At 39.0% G+C, this 24077-nt stretch overlaps 2 protein-coding genes across 2 annotated transcripts; both read right to left on the reverse strand.

The window, feature by feature from the left end:
- Positions 1 to 2068: 2068 nt before the first annotated feature.
- Positions 2069 to 3361, reverse strand: LOC101464412 (trypsin). The gene is made up of 5 exons (XM_004552693.3): positions 3273 to 3361; positions 3038 to 3188; positions 2810 to 2942; positions 2424 to 2681; positions 2069 to 2327 (listed from the first exon to the last, which is right to left on the reverse strand). The coding sequence occupies exons 1-5, from the start codon at positions 3328 to 3330 to the stop codon at positions 2160 to 2162; spliced, it is 768 nt and encodes a 255-aa protein (XP_004552750.3). The 5' UTR covers positions 3331 to 3361; the 3' UTR covers positions 2069 to 2159.
- Positions 3362 to 6234: 2873 nt separating this feature from the next.
- Positions 6235 to 22676, reverse strand: LOC101482529 (uncharacterized). The gene is made up of 10 exons (XM_004552953.5): positions 22532 to 22676; positions 22293 to 22443; positions 22069 to 22201; positions 21656 to 21910; positions 21429 to 21549; positions 7587 to 7712; positions 7349 to 7499; positions 7121 to 7253; positions 6708 to 6962; positions 6235 to 6601 (listed from the first exon to the last, which is right to left on the reverse strand). Exons 1-10 carry the CDS (start codon positions 22587 to 22589, stop codon positions 6407 to 6409), a joined length of 1578 nt encoding a protein of 525 aa, XP_004553010.5. The 5' UTR covers positions 22590 to 22676; the 3' UTR covers positions 6235 to 6406.
- Positions 22677 to 24077: the final 1401 nt, after the last annotated feature.

Here is a 24077-nt window from a genome sequence, read left to right on the forward strand (position 1 = left end):
AGATATAGAGTGTGTGCTCTGCCATACCATATATCACCAAACAAGATGCGACCTTCCCATGAACTTAACATGTGTATGAGGTATGCCGAAACAGCAGAAGGGAGGGGAACGTCCTCCCCTCTCATGGTGCACACAGTGCACACAGAACCTTAGCAGACCTAAATAAGGATGACATATTTTATCAACATACAAACGATTATATATCTCTAAGCATAAATGATTATATTTTTCTAAGTACAAATAATAATCTTAAGTTATCACTCTCATAGGAACCTTTTGAATACAAGCACATTCATGTGCACAGGTGCGTGAGCATCAACTTATCCAGGTTGATGCTGTGGTCTCCCTACTGTGTTGTTCTCTTTTTTCTTGGTTTCTTCTTTTTCTTCCAGCAGGTGATCCAGCGGATTTTTAGTCTCCTTTCTCACTGTCCCTCTTGCCCTCTATTTTTCTTTCCCTCTCCTTTTCTTGAAATTCTCTTCTCTGCGTTTTTCCCTTTCCAGTCCCCCAGTCATGTCTTTTCCATTTGTAATTACTTAAATTTTAAAATAAACAAATAAATAAATACATAAATAATAATAATAATAAAGATCAATCAAGTGAACCGGTATGGATAAGCCATAATGATCCACTTGGAAAAATAAATCCGTTGGGCATTTCTCTTGGCCTTCACACAATAATTCTGATTGCCACAGTGCCGAACGGGACAGGCAAAGAAAAAGAAAAACCCCCAAAACAGAAAAATGCTAACTTGTACTGACACTTTTGGATAATGTGTAATGAACTAAAATGAGTTTCTTAACAAAGCAGATGAAGCAGCTTTCACATACACACTCAGTGATACGATACACTCGTGAATCATCTCAGTAATGAAACCTGCATCTCAGCCGTCATCTTGGTGACTTCTGACCTCTCCTTCAAGGTAACTAGAAACTCTCTGAAGGTTGAAGTGATAATGATGTTATATATGATCATTACTGTCACTGTTTGTATTGAGAACATGTAGGCATATATGGAATGATATATAGAAATTCCTGAGAAAGCTGGCCTCTTCTTTAAGGTCAAAAAAGGTCAAACTTTTATAAAATGACTTTTATCTTTAAAACTCTGCTTATAATTCTGCTCCCTTTGTTTGTACTGGAAACGTTTAGGAGAAGATACTGGTGTATGGGCTATCACATTTGACCTCTGACCTCACTTTTGCTTTTCACCATCCAATGCATCTTCTTCCGCTTTATCCGGGGCTGGGTCACGGGGGCAGCAGCCCAAGCAGAGAAGCCCAGACCTCCCTCTCCCCAGCCACCTCCTCCAGCTTATCCGGGGGAACACAAAGGCATTCCCAGGCCAGCCGAGAGATATAATCTCTCCAGAAAAGACTATCATATAGAGCCTGCTCCACACACAAGCTGCACAGGCACCTGAGAACTGTCCACCCATCAGTGGAATGGGAAGAAAAAACACAGTCAGTTGAGTGTGATATTAATATTTCTAAATGCCAACCTTTCCCTTAATTAAAGATCTGGGCATTCATTTTTTTTTCTTTTTGTTTTGCATATTTTAATCAATATTTTATTGTGTTGTGGTTTGCAGTATCTTGTGTTGTTTCCTTTTAAATTTGTTTATAAGGAAAAATCTGAAAATTTAAATAGTTAAAAGTTGAATTGTAAATAGTTGTTTTTGTATTTTTGTAATTTGTTTTTACATTTTATGTGGAGTGAATAAATAAAAGAATATTTATATAATAAAAATATATATAAATAAAAACACATATTTTTTTTACATTAGTAGTTCATTTTGTGCATAATTTTATATTGTTGTTGATAATAAATTAATTAAAGCAACAAAACAACCTGAAGAGACTCTGGTCAGCTGGCACTAACAGCATCACTGTAGTTTTGTGAAAACAGGAAGTTGAAGGGATAATGGTGATAGCCTTGATATTAGCTTATCTAACATTCACTTGACAAAAAGTCATTTCACATAGTATCTGAGTTTCTTGTTTGTTTTGTTAACTCATATGTTTGCAATGACACTGAAATAAAGGAAATGAGACTGTGGCTTGTCAGAAGCATTTTTATTTCCATTCTTTGGTCACGATGACAAAGCAAGCAGAGAAAACCACTTAAATGTTTAAGTTTCAGTATGCAAAAGACGAACTTTTACACCAAACTGTTTCTGCCAGTCACAGTTTTGTTGATCCATTGAACGTATTTTGTGATGTCGGTGTAGACGTTGGGCTCCTCTGGGTAATTGCAGATACCATTGTGGTTATAAGAAACAATGCCAACAGCTAACCCTTGACACACCAGAGGTCCCCCAGAATCACCCTGTGAGGAGCAAAGATTTTAATTTTTCTATTTAAAAAAATGATTCTTTTGTTGATGGAATACAAGTTTAACTTTCAGTGAAAACAGAACACATACCTGACAGAATCCTTTGTCTGTGCCATATCCACCTGCACAGACAACGTTGGCAGGAAGATGACCCCACTGGTCCTCACAGACTTGTTTCTCAATGACAGACACGTCCACCACCATCAGCTCATCAACAGGTTTATTAGCATCAGTTTTAGTTTTTCCCCATCCAGCCACCTGACACACTTGGTTTTCTTGAAGGTGTATTTCTTCAGGTGGAAGCTGAATTGTTCGTACCATGTGGCCTAGATGAGCCTTCTCAGACAACTGGAGACAAACACAATAAAGTAAAAATGCCATTTTTCTTATGATTGCTCTTTTGTTGCAATGTAATTAGAATAATAAGACCGCAAATATGTCATCTAAAACTGTTGTGAACATGAACATGTACTTACTTTAATCAGCATGATGTCATTACCCTGTCCAACCTGTTGATAATTTTCATGGATGGTTTTGTTTTCAATCTTTATTTTTTGATGATTGCCGTTCTTGAGATTGTGGTTGCCGAGAACAACGTATGTGGGGTTGCTGAAGGAGTGATCAATGAATAAATCAACACATTTTTTAAATGCATTTCAGTGACATGAGTCAGAGATTACAGGAAAAGATGTCTGATTACTCACTATTTATTACAGTGTGCAGCCGAGACTACAAAGTCTTCAGTGATGAGAAATCCTCCACAAACATGGTGACCGTTGTTGTTCTGCACAGAGGCCATGTACTGCATCGAGTTCTCTGGGGCTTTTTTACCATCTATGATGTGACTTCCATGTGCTGAAACAAGTAAAAGAACAAACTAAAGAAAATGTAGTTAATGCCATATTAAATGATCAGAGAATAATAACAAAGCTTTCTTACCGAGCTTTCCGAGGCATGCCAGAAGATGAAGGAGCAGGCTTTTCTGCAGACCGAGCATGATGCCAGCGAAATAGTTACCATGTGTTTGAGTGTCTAGGTGAACCTTTTATACAGCAGTTTGTCTCACTGACAAGTATGATTACAATCAATCTTAATTTACTTTCTGTTACGCCCCAGTCTAGGGGTACAGGAATGTAGCATAAGAGTTAAAAAAGGAAGTAACACCTTCTAACCACATTATTTATGCGACGCAAGTTTTCATGTTTGGCAATTTACATGATCTTTTTTGTACAAAAGGCCCCATAGTTACGGTTTTATTCTGTTCAGTTGTTAGTTCACCTGTAGTTTTTTAGAGTGGCCACCCCGCCGTTTTGTATGAGAGAGACTATGGGCAGGGAGAAACGTGGGCAAGGCACCTGAGCTTTTCTGCTCCAGATTACCAGCAGAGAAGTGGTCATTCCGTGAGAAGTGTGTGTTAATGAGCAACGTAAGTTTGTGATGTGTGAGAATGTGATAATAAGATCAGAGCGATCCCACCGTCCCTCCTGTTTTTGTGTAATATCCAAAACTATGGTTAGCGGGCGATATTTAACAAGCCCTGTGTTATGAGCCCTGTTGTTATTTGCTAATGGTCTGACATTAAGAAGTGTTGGGAGTGATGGTAGCATCAGCAGATTTTGATCACTCTCTGTTTTTGGTCTGTTGATATTTATAATGATGTTGTTAATTATTATGATTTGGGAAAGTTATATAGTGATGTTTGTGTAGACAGTGAGAAGTTCAAGGGATCAAAAAATATGTGGTTCCTTATTATAAAGGAAACGCTCTCAATATGGGATTCATAATGTTTACTTGGGGTCCTATCTCCACCATTTAGGACCCAAATGATGTCAGTAGTACCCGGGTTGGTCAGACTGAGTGAGTGATGACTGTGATGAATTGACTTCACCTGCTGTGATGGTACCTAAGTGGATAATAGAGTATGAGATGTTTGGGGAAAGAAGTTTTGCTCCAAGTCTATGTGGATGTATACCATCGTATCTGAATGACTGTGTGAGTTCTCAGCAGAGGTTGACATTGTCAGTGAAGGAGACGGTGCAGTGGGAGTGGTTTGTGGCTCAGCTGCAGGGGAAGGGTGGAGCAGTGGGTTTTGGGGTGTGGTGTAGGCGGAAACTGACTCCCACAGCTGTTCTCAATCACCTGGTCATGCCTTTGAGACATATCTATTCAGCAGACAGGCAGGCATGTAATTTAATTACATTTTATATGATGGATTATGCAGAAAAAGTAGAATTGGGCTGAAAGATCTATCGCTTTATTACCTATTCAGGTTGTAAATCATGTTTTTAAAAAGTAACTAAGTAACTAATTACTTTTGAAAATAAGTAATCAGTAAAGTAACGGGATTACTTTTTTGGGGAAAGTAATCAGTAATTACTTACTGATTACTTTTTTCAAGTAACTTGACCAACAATGCTTGTGACCATTACCCAGTTTAACTGCCATTGCACTTTAATTTGTTTTTCTTTTAATTAAAAAACAACTACTTTGAGATTTGCATCCCATTGTTCTTCTGCTGTCAAAAAAAAAAAACTATTTAACTTTTACTCTGAGTACATTTTAAATTAGCTACTTTTTACTTTTACTTGAGTACATTTTTAGATAGGTAATTTTACTTGTACTTGAGTAAAATTTAATCAAAGTAATATTACTTTTACTTGAGTAGAATATTTTAGTACTCTTTCAACCTCTGTTCATATCCAGCAATAAGAGCTGTGTTTTTTGAGTTAAAGTCCTGCCTGTGAGTCTGCATTTGGGTTGACTCCTGCTGGCTTAACAGCCAGTTTATGACTCTTTTGGGTTGAATAGAGCTTCTCATATCTATACGATTATATCAACACAATTTCATTCTAATGTAGTTGGTAGAATTTGGAGGTTTGGACTCTTTTTTATAAGTATAATGTGTAATTTTATATACTTATTTGCCTTTGTGTTTTAGATTAAGAGTCGATGCTCTACACTCACAGTTATGAAACTATTACTGTGGTTAGCAGAACTGCACGTACACTCAGAGCTTTTCATCTGTTGAATTATCATTCATACAGCATCTGCAGCATTAATGTGAATTTATTATTCATTATCCTCATCCTCATAAATCTGTACTCCAGCTGTAGTAAGATATAGTGCACATAAATTAAACCTTTTGTGTTGCTGTTTGAGCCTCATTGCCCTGCACTGAAGCTCAGAGGAAGACTTGTATGGGTCTCTGTTGAACCACTAGAGCATGCTGTTTCAGTAGATGAAGTTATTAAAATGTTTGATAAAATCTTCCAGCACAGGTGTGTGCAGTATTAAAAAAAATTCAAGCCACTGCAAACCAGGTCATTCTACTATTACCCTCAAATCTTGTCTTTTTGCCAATAATCACCCCTCTCCACAAACATCAGGTGGTGACTTGTGAGAGCGAGGACAAGGATTGTGTAATGCATTTATAGTAAAAACAAACAGAATCTCCACCGAGCACATGTTGGATCTGACAGTAAGCCGACAAAATCCTCATATTACTTAAATACCAAAAAGTAGTCATTCCCTGAACCCAGCATGTTTTTGAGCTTTACTGTAGTATGTTTCTGTTCATCATTCATAGAGCAACAAACAAGGAATATAAAAAATGAAATGTTATGAAACATATTTTCTCATTTTCTGGTAGAAGAATTTGGCTCTGCAGTCATTGACCTGTATCCATGGTAAAACCTGCAGACTTAAAATTATATTATGAATATAATTTACCAATTAAAAAAAAAAGTAAAAATGATAAAGCTGTACCAGAAGAGCTGTTCAAGTCTGAATTTGATTACTTCATTTGACACTGAACTTCAGTTTAATTGGAGAAAACTGAATTAAAATTTTGAGAAGCAAAAAAACCATACAAGGATGCAAATATGTCTTTCGTCACAGGCAAACTGAAGCGTGGTCCACTACAAAGGCAGAAATAATATAAAAAATTCAGCCTTTTGGCTGTTACAGAAAGAAATGACAGATTGAGTGTGGGATACGTTTGTATTTTTGTTTTTGGTTAAACCGATGAAAGAATCAGAAATTCTCACATTTCAATAGTGAAAAGAAAAACCTTTTTATTTTAAGTGTTTTACACAAAAAAATGTTTTCGGAAACTTTTTTTTTTCCAGAACCTCGTCGATCCACCGACGGTATTTTGAGATGTCCGTATAGACGTTGGGTTTATTGGGGTAATTGCAGTTCACATTATAGTTGAAAGAAGCAAAACCAACAGCAAACCCATGACACACCAGAGGACCACCAGAATCTCCCTGTGAGGAGGAAGAATTTTAATTTATCAGTTTATGTTCATTGTGTTTATGTTTTTAAGATATGTAAACATGAAACCTGTTTAAACTGAAAGGACAGAAAACATACCTGACAGAATCCTTTGTTTGTTCCATATCCACCTGCACAGGTTACATTGGCAGGAAGATCAGGCCATTGTTCCTTACAGACCCTTGGGTTAATGACAGACACGTCCACCACCCTCAGCTCATCAACAGGTTTACCATGAGTTTTAGTTGTTCCCCATCCAGCCACCTGACACACTTGGTTTTCTTTTAGGTTTATTTCAGCATGTGGAATTTGAATTATTTCTACTCTGTGGCACAGTTTAACTTTCTCAGACAGCTGGAGACACAAGATGAAGTAAAAAATATATCTACGTTCTTACGATAGTTCTTTAGATATAATCTGAATAATAAAACCACATAGAATAATCCTTTAATTGTCCCACAAGGGGAAATTACACAACATGTAAACTGTTGTGAACATGAGCATGTACTTACTTTAATCAGCATGATGTCATTACCCTGTCCAACCTGTTGATAATTTTCATGGATGGTTTTGTTTTCAATCTTTATTTTTTGATGATTGCCGTTCTTGAGATTGTGGTTGCCGAGAACAACGTATGTGGGGTTGCTGAAGGAGTGATCAATGAATAAATCAACACATTTTTTAAATGCATTTCAGTGACATGAGTCAGAGATTACAGCAGAAGATGTTTGATTACTCACTGTTCATCACAGTGTGCAGTCGAGACTACAAAGTCTTCAGTGATGAGAAATCCTCCACAAACATGTTCACCCTTGTTGTTCTGCACAGAGGCCATGTACTGCATCGAGTTCTCTGGGGCTTTTTCACCATCTATGATGGCAATAACATGTGCTGAAAAAGTCAAATAAAGCAAACCAAAATGAAGTTAACGTTCCATTAAACGGTCGCAGGACAATAAGAAAGACTTGCAGTTCTTACTGAGTCGTCCGAGACATGCCAGAACATGGAGGAGCAGGATTTTTTGCAGACTGAGCATGATGCCAGCAAAAAAGGTGAAGTTGTGTTGGCACGAGTGTGAAGTGGAGGTTTTACACAGCAGTTGCTCTGTCAAATTTGATTATCACATTTTGACTTCTAACCGCATCCTGGTTTTTTTGGGGACTTGTGTCATCTTTACATTATCTTGTTGTCTTCCTGAAACACATGGGCTGTTTAATGGTTGCGAGTTTCTCTCTCACACCACAACTTTAGTACACCATCAGCACATGCACACAAACCTGCCTAAACCTTCAAAAAGCTGGGTTGTTGAAGCATTTTGCACCACTGTTAAAGCTCAAAACAACAATTCTCACTGAGTTGCTGATTTCATATTTGAACCAAAACTAATAACATCATGGTACTTGGCTCATAATCTGTCCACCAGCAATGTAAAAACAGGAAGGAGATGCCTTTTCATTTAGCGCCTCCTTGGGGCCATTTCTTCCACTGTGTGAACTGTTTATGGAGCGAGGGTTGCAGGATTTGTCCTGTAGTAGGGCACTACGACTCTTCTGTAGAAGGCATTATTATGGAGCATGGTCTTTTGAAGGAAGAATATGTAAATAGTGCTGTGGCGGTAAAGAGAGTGTCAGAAAGATTCATGAGTTTGAAGCTGGAAATTGAAGATGTGATGCTGAAGTCAGTTGGATGAAGCAGTAAACATCCGTGCAGGTGAAGGGAGCAGAGGCAATGAGGAAGTGTTGATCAGGTGTTGATTAGGTATGGTGTTAAGGAGAGAAATGCTGATGGTGTTGGATTTTGCCAAAAGGATGGAAATGACTGTGTGGTGAACCTCGTGAAAAACGAGGAACATGTATAAGAGTGGAGCAAAGTGTAAACATGTGGAGTGCATCTTTGCAGAAGAAACAAAAGATAGTAGACTACTAAGACAGGCTCCTTGTGGCAGGGCAGAGTTATCAGATGACTGTAAAAGTCTAGCTGAAGTGCTAAGGGAAACATGCTATACCATCTGTAAACATGATAGCTCAAAAAGTGTCGAATGAATTCTGTTAAAACATTGTGTGTGAAGCGGGGTCATGTTAACAAGCCATTTAAATTTGGCTCACATCCACCTTTGACCGACTTCAAGGGCAACTTCAAGATTTATTGGTGGAAAACTGAAAAAGAAGCCTTTTAAGATTAAAAGTGTGGTGTGTATTGTCGACATATTGAAAGGACTGCATAAAGATTTAAGGATTTTTCTGGAAACCACACAGGGGAGGACAGAGGAAGAACGTGAAAAAGGAGACTGAGACAATGGCCGTGTTCCAAAATCGCCTCCTATCTCCTATTAATGGCTGTGCCTCATGTTATCTGTCTGAGCTGCTGCACCCTTATGTCCTGCCTCATTCTCTCAGGTCAGCAGACCAGATGCTTTTGCTCGTTCCAAACACTCAACGTAAGCACAGAGGTAGGAATAAAGTGCTGCAGTTTGCAGGCCTTCTGACCAAAATAATCCAGTGTAAGCTCAGGTTTCAGTCCAGTGGTAATCTCTGAAAATAGGCAGTTCTGATAAGTGAGAGGAGGCTGAAGGAAAATCAGTATGTTTTGATATAATGTTACCGTGCCACATGCGTGTGCCAACATTCAGGCATTCATCTAACACAGTAACAGTATTAATTACAGATTCTGCAGAGAGAAGCCGCTCGCTGTGTGCGCACTGCTGAGAAAAAGAAGCTGAGCTCGATTTATTTCTGCTCTGTTTCATGAAAACTGTGTTAGTGAGGAGCAAAGAGTGGGCTCACCGACACACTTGGCATGAAGACTGAGTGAAGAGTTTCAATACAGAGAGTTCTCTCTCGTTCTGATAACATCTCGCCTCCGAAAAATAAACTCTTCTATTAGCAGCTATTACAGCCACCGCAGGCTGAATACAGGATTTGTTTTTCCATGGTAAATTTTGTGCAACTTGCAAGAAACTTTGTGTCATAGACTTTTCAATTCACATTTGCCTCACTCATTTAAATATTCTCCACCTGAAAAATCAAAATCACTGTAAATCAGAATCAGATATTTAACAATCAATCAAATATCTTTGCTTTTATGATCCTAACCTCATTGTGTCACTGACACTCAATATTCACATTAAACCACTAGGTGGTGATCTCTGATATACACTCAACAAAAATATAAACACAACACCTTTGTTACTGCTCCCATTCCCCATGGGATGGACGTAGAGACCTAAAATTCATTCCAGATACACAATATAAACATCCCTCCCAAACAGTGGTCACAAATCAGTCCAAATGTGTGGTAGTGGGCACATCTGCTATATTGAGATAATCCATCCCACCTCACAGGTGTGCCACATCAGGATGCTGATCTGACATCATGAGTAGTGCACAGGTGTACCTCGGACTGCCCACAACAAAAGGCCACCCTGGAATGTGCAGTTTTGTCTCACAGCAAAATGCCACAGATGCCACAAGCAATGAGGGAGCGTGCAATTGGCATGCTGACAGCAGGAATGTCAACCAGATCTGTCGCCCGTGCATTGAATGTTCATTTCTCAACCATAAGCCGTCTCCACAGGCGTTTCAGAGAATATGGCAGCACATCCAACCGGCCTCACAACCGCAGACCTCGTGTAACCACACCAGCCCAGGACCTCCACATCCAGAAGGTTCACCTCCAAGATCGTCTGAGACCAGCCACCCAGACAGCTGCTGGAACAATTGGTTTGCACAACCAAACAATTTCTGCACAAACTGTCAGAAACCGTCTCAGGGACGCTCAACTGCATGCCCGTCGTCCTCATCGGGGTCTTGAGCTGACTCCAGCTCGTCGCCGTAACAGACTTGTGTGGGCAAATGCTCACATTCGATGGCGTCTGGCACGTTGGAGAGGTGTGCGCTTCACGGATGAATCATGGTTCACATTGTTCAGGGCAGATGGCAGCTGAGAATGTCCCAGTTCTTGCATGGCCAGCATACTCACCGGACATGTCACCCATTGAGCATGTTCGGGATGTGCTTGACCGGCGTATACGACAGCGTGTACCAGTTCCCACGAATATCCAACAACCTCGCACAGCCATTGAAGTGGAGTGGACCAACATTCCACAGGCCACAATTGACAATCTGATAGACTCCATGCGACGATGTGTTGCACTGCATGAGGCAAATGGTGGTCACACCAGATACTGACTGGTTCTGGGTCCCCAGACCCCCAATAGCGCAAAAAACTGCACATTCCAGTGTGGCCTTTTGTTGTGGGCAGTCTGAGGTACACCTGTGCACTACTCATGATGTCAGATCAGCATCCTGATGTGGCACACCTGTGAGGTGGGATGGATTATCTCAATATAGCAGATGTGCCCACTACCACACATTTGGACTGATTTGTGACCACTGTTTGGGAGGGATGGTTATATTGTGTATCTGGAATGAATTTTAGGTCTCTACGTCCATCCCATGGGGAATGGGAGCAGTAACAAAGGTGTTGCGTTTATATTTTTGTTGAGTGTATTTTGTGGGCACTGTGTGGCTTCAACCCAGTTCACAGTAATACTGGTAAAACTAGAAAATGAATGATGATTATTAAAAAGCACATATGATTAACATGTGAGCAAATTGGCAAATTATATTTTTTATTTTCAAAACTACTGATGATTGTTATAACACATTAAGAACACTACTGGCTGTGTGTGTGTGTGTGTGTGTGTGTGTGTGTGTGTGTGTGTGTGTGTGTGTGTGTGTGTGTGTCTGCTCAGCGTGTAAAGCTGTGGATCACAGTGGACTTCAGTGAATTCAACATCCGCTCAGCGAGAAGTACGACGACATGTTGTGCCTGAGGAATTTCAGTGTTTTCATCTTGTTCATGCTTCTTTCCATCATCCAGTCAGGTGAATGATGTTTTGTACTTTAGTTTACATTACTGACTTAAAAATCTGCTGATTTTCTTATGTGACTGGATTTTTTTTGTTGTTTTGGGTCATGGTTCTGAGATGGAAGGAAGGAAGTTAAGCCACACTTGCTGCCCTTCATGGTTTATTTGACAAGCAAGAAATCTATGTGTGTGTGTGTGTGGGGGGGGGGGGGGGGGGGGGGGGGGGGGGGGGGGGGACATTAATCCACCCACAATGGGTCCTGACAGCTGCTCACTGCACTGGGTAAGAACCCAAGGTTCACTTTTCCTAAATTTCCAAATCAAAATATTGCAGTATTTATTTTCAACAGAAGATGTGAAGTGTAATGCAGATGGAGATAATTAACACACCCACAAACTGCTCCAATAATATCTCGATTTAGAGTGAGTACAATATAAATGTTATTGCTGGATTTTCATACAATGCAAAAATAAATATGATCAATATAAAGCTTTATAAAGGTAACTGATGTGTTTTCTTACCCAGAGCGTAACTCCTCCTGACAGGCAGGGGTTGCACTAAAATGTTATGCTTTTATAAGAACACGACCTTTAAACTTTTGACCTTGAAAATTACATACTAAAATTGTGTATTTTATTATCTTTACTCATTGTGATGTCAAAGGGCTTTGTATTGAAAAAATAATAAGTGTGTTGTACAGTTTGAAGATGATCCATAAACAATTGTGGGCAATTTCAAGTTTGATGTGGCTTTGACCTGATTTTCACCAACATGAAATCAGCTTGAGTTGTTACTTGTGTCTGACATCACACAACGCTTGAAAACTAGCAAACAGACAAACAAACACAAAGAACCGATTACATCCTGCCCTCCTTCAAGTGGAGAAAAATCCCTTTTTTTTTTAATCTATAACATTTAATAATGTTGAAGTTTGTCACTCAGTTGGAGGAAAGTGTCATGCAGATCCATCTGAGGCTCAGTAACAGCCATAGCCCAGGCGTATGTAATAATACACAACTATGATTTGAACAGTTTTACACACTCCTGACCTTTTGATGTAAGTGAAGTGTCATCACTACACTGAGTTTTTCTTTTGCAGAATGAGCAAGGCGATCCTGGGAGCGCACTCCATCGCCAAAGAGGAAGAAGAGTGGAGGCAGGTCCGAGAGGTTGAGAAACATTTTGCTCATCCTAACTATTTCAATCATATTGTGGGCAATGACCTCATGCTCACACCAGGTAAGCATAAAATTCAGTGTCCAGTAGCCGGTCAAGCAAAGATACAACAATGTAAATAAGTTTGTTTCCACCTTATAAAGTCCATTTCTGTGTATGTTTATACATGTTTCAATAATTCGCTGCACCTTTTTCCCATTTTCCAAACAAAATATATGAATTATTAAGTAGTGACCCAGACTTTATCACAGTGGCAAGTCTGTAGCATATAGATAGTCACTGTCAAAATGTAACATTTCTTTTTAACCATTTCTCAGCTTAAGGAACCAGTATATGCAACCAAGTCAGTAAAATGGCTCCAGTTGGGCAAAATTGTCAAAGACCCTGCAGATGGCACCACGTGTCTGGTTGCTGGATGGGGAATAACTGAAGAGAACCACACCTCGGATGTTCTCAAGTCTGTCCGCGTGACTGTGATCGGCAGACATAAGTGTAACTCTTGTGAATATTACAACTACGCACCTTTAATCACCAGTGACATGGTATGTGCTGGTTCAAATGGCAAAAAAGCAGCGGATACCTGTCAAGTAAGTATGAAGAATGTATATGAGCACGTAATCATTGAGCTCAGCACCATTTTGACGTTTTGACACCTGTAAGTGAGAAAAAAAGGTCTACAGTGCATATGTACTTGCTGCAGGGGGATTCCGGAGGCCCACTGCTGTGCGGCTTTCAGCTGGTTGGAGTTACTTCTTTTGGAGCCGGTTGTGGGGACATTTACAAGCCTGGAGTCTACTCGTTTCTCTCAAAGAGGCAACTCAAGTGGATCAAAGAAACTATGAAGTCTTAAAAGTCATCAGGCATCAGTCCACATAAGCTAAGCTAGATGACAATGTTTTATGCTTTTATGCTATTTAATCGGCTGAGCTATCACTTCATACCTTTCACTTGACCAGCATCATTTTATTATCTCATTGATTATGTTATATTTTATGGAATCTTTGTCACTGCTGGCTTGCTCTAATTGTTACAGACTGTGCACATAGCAGCCTGTGGTTAGTCCGTTTATGCACACACAAAAGTAAAACAACAGTGAGACTGTCCAGTCTGTCGCCCAGAGACATTCACTATGTCCAGTAAATGAATATGAGGATTTTGAACAGATTTTTTCACAAAGATAAATTTTTAAATATGTTTTCTTGTTTAGTTTTGTTCAGTATTTGTACTTGACACATCCCCTCCCTGCCAAAAGACCCCACAAAAAACAAAACTGATACAAAACAATATTTTTTACTTTATTTTTACTTTCTACTTTTCCTACTTTCTAATAAAGGTGAAGTAAAGATATCTTTCCTTCTCTCTGTCTCTTATTGTTTGTACTGCAATTCTCTCAAAGTGTCATGTTTTTACAGTAACTTCTAAATCTCACATCACTAAATCTTAATCTTAATTTAAAAAATCTTGATCAAAAATTGGTAATTAGTCCTTCATTTTTAACCAAATTAAATGTCTTTTAATTCTAAGAAACCTGCCTAAAAAGGCAGCAAGGCCACATTCTTGATTTGTTCTTTGTCAAATGAGCACCTTTCTCTCGTGTGAATCAACCAGTTGCCAGGGTTACCATGTGTTTGTAGGAGTGCGAGGTGAACCTTTTATACAGCAGTTTGCTTCACTGACAAGTATGATTACAATCAATCTTAATTTACCCTCTAACCACATTATTTATGCAACTCAAGTTTTTATGTTTGGAATTTTATCATGTTTAAAGTCCCTCATGAGTCTGAAACACATTTGTGTGGCTCAATCATCATCATATTAGCACCATTTGCTACTTGCTTTGACTTTTTGGTAATTTAAGACTCTCTTTTTGGACTTGCTGTTTTCTTCCAAATTTATAAATTATAAAATGCTGCTGACAGCATTTTGGTAAATGGCCCGTATTTGTATAGCACTTTACTAGTCCCTAAGGACCCCAAAGCGCTTTACACATTCAGTCATCCACCCATTCACACACAGGTGATGGCAAGCTACATTGTAGCCACAGCCGCCCAGGGGCGCACTGACAGAGGCGAGGCTGCCGGACACAGGCGCCACCGGGCCCTCTGACCACCACCAGTAGGCTACAGGTGAAGTGTCTTGCCCAAGGACACAACAACCGAGACTGTCGGAGCCGGGGCTCGAACCGGCAACCTTCCGATTACAAGGCGAATTTTCAAAGCTAGATGACATGCGAATAAAGCTAGTGCCAGCATAGAGAGACGTGCACACCTACATATATTAGTTGGCTTTCTCTCGTGTGAATCAACCAGTTGCTAAATTTGCATTTCTGATACATATCTGTGTAATATCAGTTAACTTCTTACTATTTAACCATCAATTATTTAGTAAGTACTTCAGCAAATGTTATCCAGCCCTATGAAAACAGAAGTAAGATCATTAGCAGATTAAAGCTTTGTTGTGTCAGTGTTTCCTCTCCAGTTGTTGCTCATTGAACAGTCACGTCAAACTTCTGTCTTCACAGAAATTAAGTCTGGTTTGCTTTCTGCTAATACCAGAATATGGTTTTGAGCCAGTAATGCAATATATATAATTTTACTTCTCACTTTCTTCCAGCAGATGACACCAAGTTGATAATTGGGACTTATTTCATATTATTGCAAGCTTCCTTATATGTAATCAGGCCCAGTGCACCCGAGAGTTTCATACTAATATAGCTGGTGGATTGACTTTTAATAATAACAATGGATTGGATTTATATAGCGCTTTTTCAAGGCACCCAAAGCGCTTTACAATGCCACTATTCATTCACTCTCGCATTCACACACTGGTGGAGGCAAGCTACGGTTGTAGCCACAGCTGCCTTGGGGCAGACTGACAGAAGCGAGGCTGCCATATCGCACCATCAGCCCCTCTGGCCAACACCAGTAGGCGGTAGGGTAAAGTGTCTTGCCCAAGGACACAACGACCAGGACAGAGAGCACGGGGATCGAACCGGCGACCGGTTACAGATACGCTTCCCAACCCCCTAAGCCACGGCCGCCCTTTTGGAGGTTTTGTAGTTTCCATATAAAAAGATGACCTAATGTGCTTTAGTTTTACAGTGTGTTGCATGCATTCTTAAGCAACATCCAATCTTACAACAGAAAGTAAAATCAGTACACAGCATATAATCAATAAGCAACAGATTGTAGCCAAAAATATCCTTCTCCCCGTCATTTCTATTTTTGCTCACTCAGTTTGGGATTTGTTCATTCCAGGCTTGTTTTCTCTGTGTCACGGTTTGACAGGCAGACCGTGGGGGTGTAGGGAAGGAGGACCCAGGCGCGGTGCTCTGTGTGCGAACAGTGCGTTTATTTACAGTGTATGGTGCAAAACAACAATAAATCCCCGTGTTTCCCAAGACTACCGTGTCGTGTCCTCCTTGTGCTCTCTGCTCCGTGTCTGCACTCCGGGTGCTCCCTGCCCTTTGAACCTCCCACGCTCCTCCTGCGGGAAACAATAGCGGCAGCTGTCAGGATACTTAACAATAGCAGGCATGCACTAAACGACTAACCCTAAACTGGGTGACTAACGTGGAGTCTCACGGAACGATCCCGCGTCGGTGGGAGCTCCAAGACTCTCCTAAGTAGCTCCCCCGACGAGGCCTGATCAGCAGGTGTGTGGCTTCGGGTGTGGCCAGTCCGCCAGCAGGGCCACACCCACCAGGTCTGAAGGCGCCCGCAGAAACAGATACACACACACACACACACACACACACACACACACACACACACACACACACACACACACACACGTGCAAACAAGGAGAAGGACAGCAACACCAAATATACATACAATAATAATATAATTCATAGCTGCTCGGGGACCCTGACACTCTGATCTTTCACACAGCAAAGTAAAGAAGGCAAACTGAAGACTTAACACATTTAAATGACATTATCAAAGTGCAGCTCAGTGCAGCAAACTAGATAAAACACAGAAACCACAGCATTCAGATGAGCTGTTGTTATAGTTACTTGAAAAACATTTACGCACATACTCATCTTTCACATCTGTGTTCACATTCAGAACACTTTCACTTATGCTGATGTCTCAGTGACTGTGTGTTTGCACTATTAATCTGACTTCATTTCTGATCTGAACCTGTAGACGGCCTCATAAATATCTTTATAAATGCTGTATTACAGTGTGAGTCCGAAACCTTTATTATGTGGTGATTTTCACACAATATCTTAAACAAACTCATTCTTCAGTTTTCTGCTCTTAATATCATTTGACTTTTGTAATGTTTACACTTTGCTCCTCGTGTTCCTCCATGTTTTTAAATCAGGTGACTTCTCTCGGATGCTTTAAACACAGATGTAGTTTTATTACAGAAATATCAGTTGGTATTTTGCATGATAACTCATTTTTTACTCTTACTACTCATCCCAAATTCATTCATAACTTAAATCAAGTTATGAAGCTATTATGTTAAGCCAAACCAGCTATAATATATTATAATAAGCTAGATAATGCTGTTTTATTTGTATTTTTACAGAATTTTGGGGTATTTGTGGTACCAAGATGCTTAAAGTGGACATAAACCACTACACGTATTAAGTCTAATTTACACCATGGAGCCCTACTACAAAAAACCCCCCAAAACTGTCATCCATGAACTCTGTCTGTGAAGCTGGATTTTCAAAATAAGAGTTTAAAGTTTCCGTTTAAAGAGTGCAGCACCATCTTGTGGCAGTACAGAATATGACGTCACAGGGTTGGTTGGTTGGTTCTTCACTGTTTGTTAGCTCATATGAATCCACCTGTTGGCCGTAATGTTCAGGCATTTTAAGAAAGCGTTTTATGAATGAGGACTGTGTGGAGGAGACAGTGTTTGAGTCATGTTCCTTGTAGGGATGGGAACTGATAAGAATTTAGCAATTCTGATTTCATTATCAATTCTCAATGGTTCCTCTTTGAAAGTCACCACTATCGCCAAACATCATATTACGTTCATGCAAATTAATTACATGTTGTTGGTCACATGTTTGTACATGTTGGAGATATGTGCCCTCTTTGTTGTGAGTAGTTACTTAAAAGAATTAATGTATTACACATATTACACAAAGCACTTTTTACAGAAGTATTAGCATTAATGAATTAGTAGTAAGAAAAAGTAATTCAATAGTTACATTACTTTCACGTTAGTCTGTAAAATGACCGGAAACACACTATCTCACAATCATCATGTCACAAAATTAACCCGAGGCTACAGCCCCACACACCAACACAAATCCCTATCCTGATGAGGACACGTATGATCATTCTTTTAGTATTTAGGTATGAACACAAAGCCCACATCACAAAGAGAAGATGAAAGCCAGCACAAAGAGACTTTAAAGCAGGGGTGTAAAACTCCAGGCCTCAAGGGCCGGTTTCATGCAGGTTTTAGATATAATCCTGGTTCAACACACTTGAATCAAATAGTTAGTTCATTACCCGCCCTCTGGAGAACTTCAAGACATGTTGAGGAGGTAATTTAGCCATTTATTTGCCTGTGTTGGATCAAGGACACATCTAAAACCTGCAGGTTGAGGCCTGGAGTTGGACACCCCTGTTTTAAAGCGATCATCAACGTGATTCTGCTTTAGAAACATGAACAGGTAGAAATGGAAGCTGCAGCCTGACTGCTCATCAGTTTGTTACCTGTTGAAGTTCAGGCTCTGGCTGCTGGTCTGGAGTCTGCATACGCTCACATTTCAAGACACAAACTGAAACCAGTTGATTGCAGTTTAAGTACAAGAACCAATAAATCGGATCGATAGACAAGCAGACTAACAATGACAAGGAACTGGAACACTGGTTCTCGATTCCCATCCCTAGTTCCTTGGTCAGGTGTACAAAACTAGCCACTCAATCAGCTGGCAGAGCAGATGTTCACAAGATGCAACTAAGTATTTTAGGTAGTATTAAAGTATAATTAATATTTAACCCTGGGGGTAAATTACACTGTGATTTTATTGTAAGGTAAAGACTCTATAGTAATACAGAGAAAACCCTCCAAATCAGATGACCCCCTATGATGAGCAAGCGCTTTGGCAACAGTGGGAAGGAAAAACTCCATTTTAACAGGAAGAAACCTCCAACAGAACAAGGCTGAGGGAAAGGCAGCCAAAGACACGCTGTGGAAGAGAGCCAGAGATTAAATTATAATAAGTATGTTTGCAAATACTTGCACTCTGTGTGATCATCAGCCTTCTTAAAATCTCGGGCACCCCAAATAACACTGGATGAATATTCCTGGAAGAATAATGAATGAGAAACTATTGTTTCTTCACTGTTTTCTTACAATACTGCCAATAACAGCGCTGATTTCCCCCAAGACCTTCAGCCTCTTGTGTAGTTTTCTGTACATTTGTAATATTTTGAAAAACACAAATCAGAGTTTGGAACAGCATGTTCTACGCCTGGGAAGTCAATGAAATTACAATTGTTTAGCTGGGAATCATGAACTTTATTCATTACTGTGCAGTCTGTCTGTGCTTTTCATAAATAACTCTTCTTATATATATCACTATAATCACTTTTGTTCCACATATGTCTCTCTTAGCTCTTCCTTATCAGGAAGAACACTCTATATAAATATCATCTATATACAAATCTATAATCTGTGACATTACATATTTATTTTCCTTTTTGTGTTATGCAAAAAAAATGTTTGTCTAACAAGTGAAGAAAGCAGAGACACAACCTGAAATGTCAGAGAAGTAACAAGGAAATAACAGATTTAGATTTAGATATAAGCTCGAACACTCTGCAGTCATAATTATGATATTATAGTTGGAGTTGGAGCACGTGCAGTATATAATCACTGCATTGGCGATCCTAATGGGCGATGTAAAAACAATCGGTGCCTATGCCATTCCGAATATGCGCTGGCTGATGTCGGGGCAGCATGAGTACGAGCAATTTTATTTCTTTTTTGCCGATGCCCGTGATGCCGCCCCCCACCACGATGCCGTATCGTATGCCGTGTATCAGAGTGATCCCACCGTAATCAGTAATTACTTACTGATTACTTTTTTCAAGTAACTTGACCAACAATGCTTGTGACCATTACCCAGTTTAACTGCCATTGCACTTTAATTTGTTTTTCTTTTAATTAAAAAACAACTACTTTGAGATTTGTATCCCATTGTTCTCCTGTTGTCAAAAAAAAACTATTTAACTTTTACTCTGAGTACATTTTAAATTAGTTACTTTTTACTTTTACTTGAGTACATTTTTAGACAGGTAATTTTACTTGTACTTGAGTAAAATTTCATCAAAGTAATATTACTTTTACTTGAGTAGAATATTTTAGTACTCTTTCAACCTCTGTTCATATCCAGCAATAAGAGCTAGTGTTAAAGAGTTAAAGTCCTGCCTGTGAGTCTGCATTTGGGTTGACTCCTGCCGGCTTAACAGCCAGTTTATGACTCTTTTGGGTTGAATGGAGCTTCTCATATCTATATAATTATATCAACACAATTTCATTCTAATGTAGTTGGTAGAATTTGGAGGTTTGGACTCTTTTTTTATAAGTATAATGTGTAATTTTATATACTTATTTGCCTTTGTGTTTTAGATTAAGAGTCGATGCTCTACACTCACAGTTATGAAACTATTACTGTGGTTAGTGGAACTACACTCACAGAGCTTTTCATCTGTTGAATTATCATTCATTCAGCGTCTCCAGCATTAATGTGAATTTATTATTCATTATCCTCATCCTCATAAATCTGTACTCCAGCTGTAGTAAGATATAGTGCACATAAATGAAATCTAGTGTGTTGTTGTTTGAGCCTCATTTCCCTCAGAGGAAGATTTGTATGGGTCTCTGTTGAACCACTAGAACATGCTGTTTCAGTAGATGAAGTTGTTATAATGTTTGATAAAATCTTCCAGCACAGGTGTGTGCAGTATTAAAAAAATTCAAGCCACTGCAAACCAGGTCATTCTACTATTACCCTCAAATCTTATGTCTTTTTGCCAATAATCACCTCTCTCCACAAACATCAGGTGGTGACTTGTGAGAGCGAGGACAAGCATTGTGTAATGCATTTATAGTAAAAACAAACAGCATCTCCACCGAGCACATGTTGGATCTGACAGTAAGCCGACAAAATCCTCATATTACTTAAATACCAAAAAGTAGTCATTCCCTGAACCCAGCATGTTTTTGAGCTTTACTGTAGTACGCTTCTGTTCATCATTCATAGAGCAACAAACAAGGAATATAAAAAATGAAATGTTATGAAACATATTTTCTCATTTTCTGGTAGAAGAATGTGGCTCTGCAGTCATTGACCTGTATCCATGGTAACACCTGCAGACTTAAAATTATATTATGAATATAATTTACCAATTTAAAAAAAAAGTAAAAATGATAAAGCTGTACCAGAAGAGCTGTTCAAGTCTGAATTTGATTACTTCATTTGACACTGAACTTCAGTTTAATTGGAAAAAACTGAATTAAAATTTTGAGAAGCAAAAAAACATACAAGGATGCAAATATGTCTTTCATCACAGGCAAACTGAAGCGTGGTCCACTACAAAGGCAGAAATAATATTAAAAATTCAGCCTTTTGGCTGTTACAGAAAGAAATGACAGATTGAGTGTGGGATACGTTTGTATTTTTGTTTTTGGTTAAACAGATGAAAGAATCAGAAATTCTCACATTTCAATAGTGAAAAGAAAAACCTTTTTATTTTAAGTGTTTTACACAAAAAATGTTTTCAGAAACACTGACGGTATTTTGAGATGTCCGTATAGACGTTGGGTTTATTGGGGTAATTGCAGTTCTTATAATAGTTGAAAGAAACAACCCCAACAGCAAACCCATGACACACCAGAGGACCACCAGAATCTCCCTGTGAGGAGGAAGAATTTTAATTTATCAGTTTATGTTCATTATGTTTATGTTTTTAAGATATGTGAACATGAAACCTGTTTAAACTGAAAGGACAGAAAACATACCTGACAGAATCCTTTGTTTGTCTTATATCCACCTGCACAGGTTACATTGGCAGGAAGATCAGGCCATTGTTCTTTACAGACTTGTTTGTCAATGACAGACACGTCCACCACCATCAGCTCATCAACAGGTTTACCATGAGTTTTAGTTGTTCCCCATCCAGCCACCTGACACACTTGGTTTTCTTTTAGGTTTATTTCAGCATGTGGAATTTGAATTATTTCTACTCCGTGGCCCAGTTTAACTTTCTCAGACAGCTGGAGACACAACATGAAGTAAAAAATATATCTATGTTCATACGATAGTTCTTTAGATATAATCTGAATAATAAAACCACATAGAATAATCCTTTAATTGTCCCACAAGGGGAAATTACACAACATGTAAACTGTTGTGAACATGAGCATGTACTTACTTTAATCAGCATGATGTCATTACCCAGTCCAACCTGTTGGTAATTTTCATGGATGAGTTTGTTTTCAATCTTTATTTTTTGATGATTGCCGTTCTTGAGATTGTGGTTCCCAAGAACAACGTATGTGAGGCTCCTGAAAGAGTAATCAATGAGAGGTAATCAATACAATGGGTTTTAATGACATGAGTCAGAGAAGCAGAAGCAGAAGATGTTTGATTACTCACGAGTCATCACATTGTGCAGCCGAGACTACAAATTCCTCAGTGATGAGAAATCCTCCACAAACATGGTGACCGTTGTTGTCCTGCACAGAGGCCATGTACTGCATCGAGTTCTCTGGGGCTTTTTTTCCATGTATGATGGCAATAACATGTGCTGGAAAAAGTCAAATAAAGCAAACCAAAATGAAGTAAACGTTCCATTAAACGGTCGGAGGACAATAAGAAAGACTTGCAGTTCTTACTGAGTCGTTCGAGACATGCCAGAACATGGAGGAGCAGGATTTTTTGAAGACTGCGCATGATGCCAGCAAAAAAGGTGAAGTTGTGTTGGCATGAGTGTGAAGTGAAGGTTTTACACAGCAGTTGCTCTGTCAAACCTGATGATCACATTTTGACTTCTAACCGCATCCTGTTTTTTTTTGGGCACCTGTATTATCTTTACATTATCTTGTTTATCAGTATTACACTACACTGTCTTCCTGAAACACATGGGCTGTTTAATGGTTGCGAGTTTCTCTCTCACACCACAACTTTAGTACACCATCAGCACATGCACACAAACCTGCCTAAAAAAATACGTTTGTTTCCACTTTATAAAGTCCATTTCTGTGTATGTTTATACATGTTTCAATAATTCGCCTCACCTATTTCCCATTTTCCAAAAAAAATATATAAATTATTAAGTAGTGACCCAGACTTTATCACAGTGGCAAGTCTGTAACATATAGATAGTCACTGTCAAAATGTAACATTTCTTTTTAACTCTTTCTCAGCTTAAGGAATCAGTAAATACAACAAAGTCAGTAAAATGGTATGTGCTGGTTCAAATGGCAAAAAAGCAGCGGATACCTGTCAAGTAAGTATGAAGAATGTATATGAGCAAGTAATCATTGAGCTCAGCACCCTTTTGACGTTTTGACACCTGTAAGTGAGAAAAAAAGGTCTACAGTGCATATGTACTTGCTGCAGGGGGATTCCGGGGGCCCACTGCTGTGCGGCTTTCAGCTGGTTGGAGTTACTTCTTTTGGAGCCGGTTGTGGGGACATTTACAAGCCTGGAGTCTACTCGTTTCTCTCAAAGAGGCAACTCAAGTGGATCAAAGAAACTATGAAGTCTTAAAAGTCATCAGGCATCAGTCCACATAAGCTAAGCTAGATGACAATGTTTTATGCTTTTATGCTATTTAATCGGCTGAGCTATCACTTCATACCTTTCACTTGACCAGCATCATTTTATTATCTCATTGATTATGTTATATTTTATGGAATCTTTGTTACTGCTGGCTTGCTCTAATTGTTACAGACTGTGCACATAGCAGCCTGTGGTTAGTATGTTTATGCACACACAAAAGTAAAACAACAGTGAGACTGTCCAGTCTGTCCCCCAGACACATTCACTATGTCCAGTAAATGAATATGAGGATTTTGAACAGATTTTTTCACAAAGATAAATTTTTAAAATATGTTTTCTTGTTTAGTTTTGTTCAGTATTTGTACTTGACACCACCAAAGACCCCACAAAAAACAAAATTGATACAAAACAATATTTTACTTTACTTTTACTTTCTACCTTTCCTACTTTCTAATAAAGCTGAAGTAAAGATATCTTTCCTTCTGTCTGTCTCTTATTGTTTGTACTGTAATTCTCTCAAAGTGTCATGTTTTTACAGTAACTTCTAAATCTCACATCACTAAATCTTAATCTTAATTTAAAAAATCTTGATCAAAAATTGGTAATCAGTCCTTCATTTTTAACCAAATTAAATGTCTTTTAAGCCTAAAAAGGCAG

This window comes from Maylandia zebra, linkage group LG23, assembly GCF_041146795.1.
Source record: "Maylandia zebra isolate NMK-2024a linkage group LG23, Mzebra_GT3a, whole genome shotgun sequence".
NCBI lineage: Eukaryota > Metazoa > Chordata > Actinopteri > Cichliformes > Cichlidae > Maylandia > Maylandia zebra.